The sequence below is a fragment of the Poeciliopsis prolifica genome, unplaced genomic scaffold (genome assembly GCF_027474105.1).
Source record: "Poeciliopsis prolifica strain line A6 unplaced genomic scaffold, Auburn_PproV2 SCAFFOLD026, whole genome shotgun sequence".
Taxonomy (NCBI): domain Eukaryota; kingdom Metazoa; phylum Chordata; class Actinopteri; order Cyprinodontiformes; family Poeciliidae; genus Poeciliopsis; species Poeciliopsis prolifica.
Genome location: NW_026562401.1, coordinates 4,434,223 through 4,445,015, shown reverse-complemented (window position 1 = coordinate 4,445,015; position 10,793 = coordinate 4,434,223). Strand labels below are relative to the sequence as shown.

At 39.3% G+C, this 10,793-nt stretch overlaps 1 protein-coding gene across 1 annotated transcript; it reads right to left on the bottom strand.

Annotated features, from left to right (window-relative positions):
• Positions 1-68: 68 nt before the first annotated feature.
• LOC129371107 (cytochrome P450 11B, mitochondrial) lies at positions 69-10,287 on the bottom strand. Its single transcript, XM_055047494.1, has 9 exons — positions 9,933-10,287; positions 9,056-9,211; positions 6,525-6,739; positions 4,010-4,213; positions 3,193-3,374; positions 2,924-3,090; positions 1,506-1,584; positions 1,212-1,427; positions 69-345 (listed from the first exon to the last, which is right to left on the bottom strand). Exons 1-9 carry the CDS (start codon positions 10,223-10,225, stop codon positions 235-237), a joined length of 1,623 nt encoding a protein of 540 aa, XP_054903469.1. The 5' UTR covers positions 10,226-10,287; the 3' UTR covers positions 69-234.
• Between the last annotated feature and the right edge of the window lie 506 nt (positions 10,288-10,793).

Here is a 10,793-nt window from a genome sequence, read left to right as displayed (position 1 = left end):
GGGTGTGTCAGCCGGGAGTCTTAGCGCCATCTTATGGACAGAAATGACAACAGTTCAGTCACAGAAAACAAGGGAGGGAAATCATCCTTTATTTGTCTCCATTGAAGTTGAATACAAAGCATGAGAAAGGATAAGGAGCTCTCAGTTCAGCTATAACCAGGAGAGAGGAGTTAAACTGAGCTAAACTGGGTGATTTAGACATGTTGGATGACAAAATATTTCCCTTCCTGTGTGTCAGAGCTTGGTGAACGTGATCCTCGGCGGAGTCTCTGGCTGCAGGATGAGGGTGAGGTTGGTTTTGATGTCCTCTGTGGACGGCACGCTGAGATGGAAGTTGAGCAGGATCTGAACAGAAAGAGGAGGATGAAGGCAGGGGAGAGGAAAGAGGAGAGGCAGAGCAGACTTTAGAGGGATTAAGCTTAGTGCTTCAGATTTTTTTCTTAATTCTTTTCATTTTATACTGCTTCATTTTATTTATTTACTTTAAATTAAAAATGACTTCAGCAGGTAAAACAGGACCCTGCACAACCAACAAGAAATCAGCAAGTAGTTTCTAAGTCAACAACAAAACACGGTAACGGTTTATTTGAAGGTGTGTGCGTAAGACTGACATCACTGTCATAAACATGACAGTCATGAACAGGAAGGAATCTTCATGAATGTTTACAATTGTTGTCATGAAGTGTCACTCAGTAAATAGTGACACTATTGGTGCAAAGTTGCACTAAAGTTGCACTAAAGGTCCATGAAGCTTGTAAACTTTGCACCATTTGTCTTTTCCAGCAGGCATTGTGCAGCACACACGGCTATAAAACCAGCTGACAAAAGGTGCTGGATTTCCATTTGGGTTGCTAGGTGACTGGGCTGGGTTCTGCTGCGGTTGCTAGGTAACGGCACAGAGTGACTTAGCAGTTTTTTAGATTTTTGAAGCAGGTCGTCTTTCAGACACCAGAAAGCATTGAGTTGTTGCCAACAGAACAGCTGGGTGTTTTTATTTTTTATGCTTGGGGTATTGAGAAATAGCTGAGACTCAACTTTACATTCAGGATTTTTACCAGCATATTCCTGGATTTATCTGTGTCTCTGGTAGTTCTACTTAACAGCATACAGTGGTTAAGATAGTACTATCTTCTATCTTTTCCCCAACTCTTTGCTTTCATTTCCCCCCTCATCCTCGTTCTCTTCCTCCTTCTCTGTCTGTTCTGACTCACATGCATGAGCAAGAGTTGCATCTCGTTCTCAGCAATCCTCCTCCCGACACACTGCCTGGCCCCAAACCCAAAGGCCAGAGAGCGAAACCCCTGCCCCTCTCCTCTCCGCCCGTCCTCCTTGCTGCTGCCGCCCCAGCGGCCCGGATCAAAACGCAGCGGATCCTCGAACACCTGGGAGCTCCTTCCCATCGGATACAGGCAGGCCTGGACCATCGTCTGCAGATGAGATGACAAACTTATAACCATCATGTTTTAGGACATGTTGGGTAGGCATGCAAAGTGGGTGACACTTACCCCTGCAGGTATGTGGTAGTTCTGGAGAACAATATCTCTGACAGGATACCTCTGCACTGTGATTCCCACCGGGTACAACCTGGCACAAACCAATAAGCACTGATATTTCTAGCTATTCAAACCTTTTTTCTTGTCAATTAATTCCTAACACAACCTCAGGTGTCCCTTTAATGAAAGCACATACTCCAGGAAGCTGTTCCCAATCTCTGATTGCTTTTTCTGCTCTACTGGTCCAAAGGAATAAATTATCCATTACTGGAGGATATTTCTGTTTCAAAGTCACAGCTGCTGCTGGTGTTTTTTGTTTTAGTAATTTAAAGATAATTACTGAAAGTCGTTGCTTCGAATCAAAATATTGATTCAAAATGAAATCATTAAAAACCCAGTTTAGTTGCTTTAATGTATAAGACATAAAAACAGATTTTTTTTGGTTGTGTTGTGTTGCAGATGCAGTTTACCACTTTATTGAAAAACAAAATTAAACACTATATAATTTCTTTGTTTTAATATTCTCTATTCTAAAGTTTTTTTTCTCCAAATAGTCTTAAAAAACACATCTGAGAGCAAAACTTGAATTAAATCCGTTCCTATTAAAGGTGGAAAGGCGATTCAAAAAATAATTTGGAACCATAAAACTTTAACAAAACACATCAAGAAGATTTACTTCATCATTTAAAAAAAAACTCCTCAGAAAAATATTCATGAGGCAACAAAAGAAATCCCAAAGCATAAAAGTTGAAACAGCTGCTTGACATGAGAACTCAAAGGCAACTTTTACTCATCAGACTATCTGGGTTTATTCAAGTATTTTCTTGCTTTAAAATACTGGTCTTTGCATCAGGAGAGAAAAAAAAAACTGTATCAGAAAATAGAGTTGGATGTCAACAGACCAAACAACATGATGGATGGATTTTAACTTAATGGTTTTAATGACTAGCAAAAAAAAAAAAAAAAAAAGTAATACAATGGATATTAAACAAGTCAACGAAAATACATTTTTGATTTCATTTTGCTGCATGTGGCTTTTATGATCACTTAATATCCTTTTTGTTTCACTAATTAATGTAAAATCAGATTCTTTATTAACCCACAGATTAATTTAGTATCCCTCCATATACACCGTAAAGCTTTGATCATTTTGATTTCTTTGAGCTTTTTGTGCAGTTTGATGTGCATTTTTTTCCACTGTCTTAACTCTGGTAACTGCTGAGTCATTTGCATGGTGAGACTTTTTGCCTGGTCTCAGAAATGGAAATTGTAAAATGATTCCACATCTTTTTACTCTATTGAGCTGAAAATAATTATCCATTAATCCCAATGACTTCGCTGAACTTCATGACAACTGACTGAATTTGTCTGTTGTTGAAGAAAAATCCAGCAAAAGCGCCAGAACAGATTTAAGTGTTGGATCAAAGTACCTGAGAACCTCTTTGATTGTGGCTTTCAGCAGCGGCGCCCCCTGCAGGGCTTTCTGAGGATCACCGCCGGCCTGTGAGCACGACGTCCTCACCTGCTGCCTGACCCTCTCCTGCACCTCGGGGTTGCGTCCCAGCTCAAACAGAGCGAACTGCAGAGGAACGGCCGTCTGCAGAGAGGATTGAATGAGACGTGACACGGACTCTGGCCATGAACAATTATCACGTGGACAAGCAAACACACACACACACACACACACACACACACACACCGTGTCCACTCCTCCAGCCATCAGCTCAGTGATGTTGGCTTTGATGAGGTCTAAAGATAGCTGTCCTTTCTCCATGAGTTGCCCCAGAACGCCAGTGTACTGGCCCCCAGCTGCCCCGGTGGCAGAGCGGCGAGCCTTGGAGGAGGAGAGCCGCTGATAGGCCCTCTGGATCCTGGCCTGAGCTTGAAGAAGCAGAATAACTGAGTTAGGGGGAAAGCAGCAGCTGAGTAAAGATGTCATTCTAAACCACGCATGTCCAAAGTGCGGCCCGGGGGCCATTTGCGGCCCTTGGAGTGATTCTAGGTGGCCCTTGGTCGCAATTTAACAAGGGCTTAAATTTGGTTTCCCAGGCAGTTGATGCAGATCCTCATTTAAAAACAATGTTAGGGTGAATTTATCACTGATGTCCGACATTTCAAAGAAGATATAGACAATTTAACATTTTACAATAAAAAATGCTTTTATTTCTTAATTACATTTAATTAGTTTTAATACTGAAAGGGACTTCCATTTCATAAACTTGGCAAAATAAATCAAGAGTGAGCCACATCCTGTTTTTGTTGCTGAAACATCTAGAAAAAGCAACTCAGTCTGAAAAATGTAGAATATGGCTAATAGTTGTTCTTTTTTAAAATGTATTTCTGGTCAACAAAGCAGACACATCTTATGTATTTGACTTATTTGCTTATTTCACTAAAACACTATGTGTTTAGAAATGTCTGTGGCCCTCATTGTGAATTCAAATTGACATTTTTGGCCCTGCCAAAACATTTGGACACCACTGTCCTGAGCTAATCAAAGCCTTGCCGCTTCCCACCATGAGTGAAGATGTGGTCCCAGGCTGTGGCGTGTTGGGTCCACAGGGGCGCGCCGATGCGGAGCAGCAGGCGAGGGGGCAGGTACAGGAGTGGAGGGGTAGTTGTCAGCATTCGCTCCACTGCCCAGATGAACTTCTGAGACTCCAGAGAAGGAGAGGAGGAGAAGAGGCCGATGCGTTCCCCGTAGATCACATGGCAGCTGGCTGCAGAGGCGAGGAAAGAAGAGAAGGTGGGAGGACGAGACAGATGACTAAAACAACACTTAACTGAACATTAAATCGTCAGTGCTTTTAATTCAGTGTTAAAACCTTCGGCAAATTATTTTCAGCTTGTGAACTGACGATTCACAGCAATATAGCAAAGTCTTCAAATGTATTTATTGTAAAATAAATTCTAAAACGTGTGGCAAGCATTTGTATTCAGTCCCTTTTACTCTGATACCCATAGACTAAATCCGGAGTGATCTTCTCATAATTTTTCAATTTAATTCAGTAGGGGTGAAATCCGCAAAGATAAAAGCAATACTAAAGCTTTGAACATCCCACAGATAAATGTTCAATTCATCACCCAAATAAGAACGAGTGAGGCAGAAGAAAGTGCTCTGGTTCGATAAGACAAAATATTAATGTGTGTAGGAAAACAAAACAAGAAATCACCTGAACACATGATTTCTATGCTGAAACACAGTGGTGGCAGCATCATGCTGTAGGGTTTTTGTCAAAATTGATGGAGGAAAATGCAAAGATAATCCGGATGGAAAATTACCAAAATCAGACAGATCAACGTAGATCCATCTGTTACAGTGTCCTAGTCAAAGTCCAAATCCTGTAGATTAGTATTGGCTAAACATGAAAACTGCACTGAATACCAGAGGTGGGCAGATCTGTTCAAAATATCAATACTGAATCAATACGAGCATGTTAAGATCAACAGTTTTAAATTCCAAGTTGAATTTTAAAAAAAATTTTCTTTTAATTTCTCCACAAAAAGCTTTTGTTTTGATATCTTGCAAATTATCAATTTTTTTGTACTTTATTTATTTAGGAAAAATGAATGGAAATCATGTTAAAATGTTATTTAATTTTGAAGATTTCTATAAACTTTGTCAAAGTTTCGTCTTAGATTTGACCAAAATAATTCAAAGGAAAAAGTCAAATATTTGACGATATATCAAACGTAAACAAACCGCATCGTATTGGTGTTGGTATTGACAATATGCGCCTTGCATTTCCTTGGTATTGGATCTATTGCACACCTCTTCTGAATACAAATGCATGCCCCACTTTTCAGATTTCTATTTGTGTAAATGTGATGTAATCTTCTCCAGTCCACTTCCCAGTGATGCTTCACAAGAATCCCCAACAAACACCCTGAAGTTTTATGTTATGTGACAAAATGTGAAAATGTTTTGCACAATGATGATTATTTCACTCTGAATGTGTGGAGTCCATCTGCACGTTTCTCTGCTGTTTCATTTGTAAATGCAAAGCGAAGCCGGGCTGTTGTCTTGGAGAAGCTGCGGTTCGTTTCCTCACACATTCAGCTAATGTCAGACGTGCTCGCGTTTCCTTATCCTCACATAAACCTCCTGGGCTGAGTTTCACTGGAGCTGACTCCTCGTCTGGCTTTGCACCTTCCTTGCGCTGCGGTCCATTCAGATCAGAGCCACATGACTAAGTTATCGTCTTCACACTGAGTCACAGAGGAGGGGATTCACACTCCCAAATGTGGCGGCGGAGCAGAGAGACGCAAGAAAGACTGCAGCTTTGATCATTTCTGATGTTTAAGGAACAAGTTCTCCTTGACCTCCTGCTTCATCAAAACAATACGCCTCGGGTCAGACTGACGTTCGGCTCACGTACAATCTGTAAATACATTCCCTTTATTAAGGCTAAGATGATTGGTTCAGTGGAATTGTACTGAACATCTCCAAAGGGTGATATTTTTGTAAGCCGTGTAAATCCTCTGACGTCAGAAGTTGCTGCAGCATCCGCGTCAGCATTTGTGACTGGAATTGCTGATTTTTGGTTTACAAAAAGACAAAAGTTTACTAAATATTTTTGGTTTCTCTTGCAAATATCTCAGTACACTTGAAATAAAATAAATCTCACTAGCACGGAACTCGTCAGCATGAAACATAGGAGTTTTGAAAAGCAAATAATTAATGGATATGGATGAAAAAAGTAGCAGTGATAATAAGACATTTTGCCCATATTATAAGGTAAATTATCTTTTATTCCACCAGCAGATTATTTCTCCTTTTTCATCAGTATTAAGAAATTATTTACTTTAAACAAACTCTTATATCTTGCTGAAAAGGTACTTATAAGTCAGCACTCTTATTTCAAGAGTGCTGACATATTTGCACAAGAAACTAGACCAAGAGTACTTGGTAAGTTTTTGTGTTTTTTGCTGTGTGGGGTTTAATATACTGCCCTCCTTTACTTTTCAAACTATTATGACCTTTATGGGTGCTTCAGCTAATGAAAAAGCGTGATGAAGACGGTCCCTGACCTTCCAGCGCGAAACGGAAAAGGTCAGGGCTGGGATCGATGGTGAGGCTCCGCTTGCCCTCCTCTCCTCGCCCTTCCTTCTCCACCCTGGCCTGCAGCATGCCACAGAAGTCCTTCGACACCTCGTCGAGGAGAGGAAGGAAACGCCTCACAGACGCGCTCAGCATCACCTCCTTGTTCAGCTGAAGGCGGTCAGACCTCCACTCCTCACCATTCCTGGACATAGCAGAGTGGCAGGGAAGCAGAGAAGTAAAGGACGTTTCCAGTGATAAAAGGAAGTAAAGTCTTACTTTTGTTTGTCTTCTGTAACCATAATAACCTCTTTTTTAAACCCAGATCAACAGCAACTACAACCATGTAGACTAGATTCAATAAATCCACTCAGTCATATTAAGTTTTATTCCACTTGATTTCGCTTGAGTGGAATTTGTAGCTTCTCAACCTTATAATATATTTCGACAGATTTACTGTGTTTTATACTGCCTGTCATGTGATAGACCAGCTGTGGATGATATGGACTTAAAAATTTATCATGAAATATTTTGGTGCTATTGTGATAAAAATAACTTTGAGAACTATTTCTCACTTCTTTTTAAATAACTGTATAGCTGTGACTGCAATCGCAGAGCCACAAACACAAATACTGCTCTTGAGAAACATGACCAGTTGTCACCATGCTACTTTATAACACCACTCACATTAAGAAGTGTGATTTGTATCCCTAAACTGCTCACAGTAATTGCATTTAATCATATTTTTTATATTTATTGGTATTTATTGAGAAAAAACAATACATATTTTTTTTCATTGGTTTAACTGTTTGTTCAATAGCAAAACTAACAATCCTGACAATACAGACAGTATTGTTGTTTTTTAAACATCATTGATTTAAATTTATTGTCACAACAATAAAAATCAAAATTCTCATCATGAGACGATAAATAATAAACAATTCGATAATTCCTTCCCCAGTAAAGGACCAACGCAAAGTAGAAACTTTTGACAAATAATTGTCTGAAAAGTCTGACCAGCTTTTCTCTCTCTGCTAAAAAAAAATGCATCCCATCAGCATGATGCTGCCACCACCTTGTTGCACTGAGCTGATGACATTTCAAACTGTAAATATTACATCTTATGGCTGCTGATACTGATACAGACTATATATCGATATTATCAATACTTTCGATCTATCTGCTCACCTTTTAACCAGTTTAGATTGACTATTATGTGCTGTGTGGCTCGATCTGTCTGCTGCGTACTTTGTTAAGTCTAAATATAAAGACAGGAACATTTTTCATCTTTTTATTTAAAAACAATGAAAGGGATGCATCATTTTCATGTCACTATTCTCAACCACTGTTTTTTGATCTATTGCGTAAAATCCCAACAAAATACTTTGACGCTGTTTTTTTTTTTGTAAAGTTAGAAGATGTGGAAATGTGAAAGAGGCATGATAGTAACCTGAATCTTACTAAATAAAGCATGTGAATAAAGATTGACTGTCATTAGAAGGATTTTGTGCAGAATCATGGAAATGGTTCAAATCACAACACTGATGTTTTTCTCCAGCATTCAGTTTCCAGATGTAAGAAAAACAATAAACTTTGTCAACTTTGTCAAACTCTATCGGATTGAAGAGAAGAAGCTGCTTGGTCAGGCGTTTAGAGATGAGATGATGCATCTGACCTTTACCAGGTTTTCCACCTGAATTAATTACGCAGTTTTCAGTCCAATAGGAAATTCACATTAGTTTGGTATTCAAGGGCTTTTGTGATGAGAAAACACAATGAAAACAAACATTTTTTATGCTTTTTTAAAAATCTTTTCTTTAAAATATTCTCTCAGACTGAAAGAAAGAAAGATTTTATATCCAGCTAGAGACCTAAATCACATATTTTATGAGAAGTTTCTATCATAACATTTTAATGTATTGACGACAGAACTTTTATTTTCATAAAAATAAAACAAAGTTATTTTTTTCTTTTTCTTTTTTTTTGCTGGCTTAACTGTGAGAACTGTTTGTTTTTTTCCATTGTTATAAATAAGAAACTCTTGTAAAGCCTCTGGATTCTAAGATGTCCATAAAATAAATAAAGTCTGGCAGTTTTATGTTGTGAAACTATCAGATATTTTGACTCTAACTGTAAATAAGAGACATTGCATGGTCTGAACTCAAGTACGAAATGAAAAGCTTTCAGGGATGAAAACATATTTGGAGTTGACATGTTGACATGTTTTGATTTTGCACTTCTTTTCTTTGCTTCTTTGAAATGCCAGGATGATTTTCAGTCATCCTGGCATTTCAAACATGTTACTATCCAAGCGTTTTCTGAGTGGGACGAAGGACCGGAAGGTAAAACATACTGCGCGTCATTTCATCCAACTTGGCTCACATTTTATGCAAACATAAACTGCCACAAGTTAAAATTTATCACCAGATTGCACTGCAATGTGTCTAAAAAGTCTCTGCAGTCAGAAAGGAAGTGAGTATTTCCTCAACAGGAGAGATTAAAGCGCAGACGGGGCACTGACTTGAGGAAGACTCCCTTGTTGTGGTTGCGTATCTCTCGGTGTGTGGCCCACGGCTGCAGGGTCATGCGTCGAGGGTGCAGCCCCTCCGACTGAAACAGCTCGCTGATGTCAGACGGTAACAAGATGTTCACGCTGCTAAGAGTGCCCACCTTCTCCCTTTCAACACAGACAGAGGAGCTGGTGTGAGAACAAATGCACAACGTCGTGGGCGGCTCTAGACCGGGGCCATCAGGAGGTCAGTAGGGGAGATGAATGATGAAATCCGTTGGCACAGAAACCGCAACCAATTGGTCGTTTAGAGAAACTTCACTTTATATCTTCACGGTTTCACAGTTTTAGGTCTTTGATGTTTAGGATATTTATTATCAGAGCTTTAAAACCAATTATATAATTAAAAACACACATCATAGAAAAGAAATTATTAAGATATGTGACAGATTTAAAATCAATAAAATAATTAGTTCTAGTTCATACAAAATGCTCATGTTGGTTATAGGTATTGATTACCTATAACCTTGTAACCAGCTAAAATAAGCTGGACATCCTTAAAAGATGTTGAGCTTATTTTTAAAAACCAACTTTCTGTCAGCTTTTATGAGAGTTAATGATAAAAGTGTCAAATTCTTTCATTGCTCTGTTTCTCTTTTAGCTTCAGCCATTTTGAGACAATAATTGTGTTCTGCTGTCAGGGGTCTGCAACCTGCAGCTCCAGAACTACAACTGGCTCTTTGCCTCACTTCACATGTTCAACAATGATTTGTTTTGTTTTGTTCAATCTTTTGGAGATTGAACTGGTCGCTTCATGGCCCCCTCTGATGAATTTGGTCTAGAACCGCCACTGAACCTCATACAGCACAAACAATACATCTCTCTGTACCTGTAAATGGGTCCGAGGACATTGAAGGTCCGCTCCATGTGCTTGTGAAGCTGCTGGAAACGGTTTTCTCTCCAGAACTTCAGCAGGTTGATCCAACCATTCCTCCCAGTATGAGGGATCTCCTCAAAGCCTCTCACCCGTCCGTCCACACCGCCTCTTCTGACCGCTTTCAGAGCTCCTTTGCCTCCTTCCAGGTTAGCAGGCACCACAGTCCCAGCTGCAGTCATGCAAAAACCCTTTTGAGGTAGAACGCCTAAAAACCTGGACCCAGATGTTCCCTGTACTCTCCTCATGGTCCAACCGCGACGTGTCAGTCACTCTCATCTAAAGTTGTCAGGACTGGTTACGTTCCTGCTCTACTTCCAGCCTCTCAGGGCCTTGGATGTGTATTTTTATTGCTCTAATGAACCGATAGGAGGTGGTGATTTATTAATGCGAGCATCAGAGTTCAAGAGAAAGACAACAGAGCCAGAATGTTCACACAAAACAGAGAAACACCAGCTGGACAACAAAAATGTCTTCAATAAAATTTTCCACTACAGTAAATTCTTGTTACAAGGTTATTTTATTCGCTTCCTGTTTGATATAAAAACCTTCAACAAGCCTAATTGCTTACTAAAATTAGCTTAACAGCAAAAAATTGAATAAAATAAGATAAGAGCATAAACTTTGGTTCACAAACAGAACACACATACAGAGTCCTGATAAAGTATTCTGCCCCATATCAACCTTTTTCCCTTTTCTGTCACACTTACATGTTTCAGATCAAATCAATTGTAATATCAAAGATAACCAGAGTAAATCCAAAAATCTTTCAATGACTGATGACTAGCAGACCTAAAAAAAAAAATAAAAAAAAAA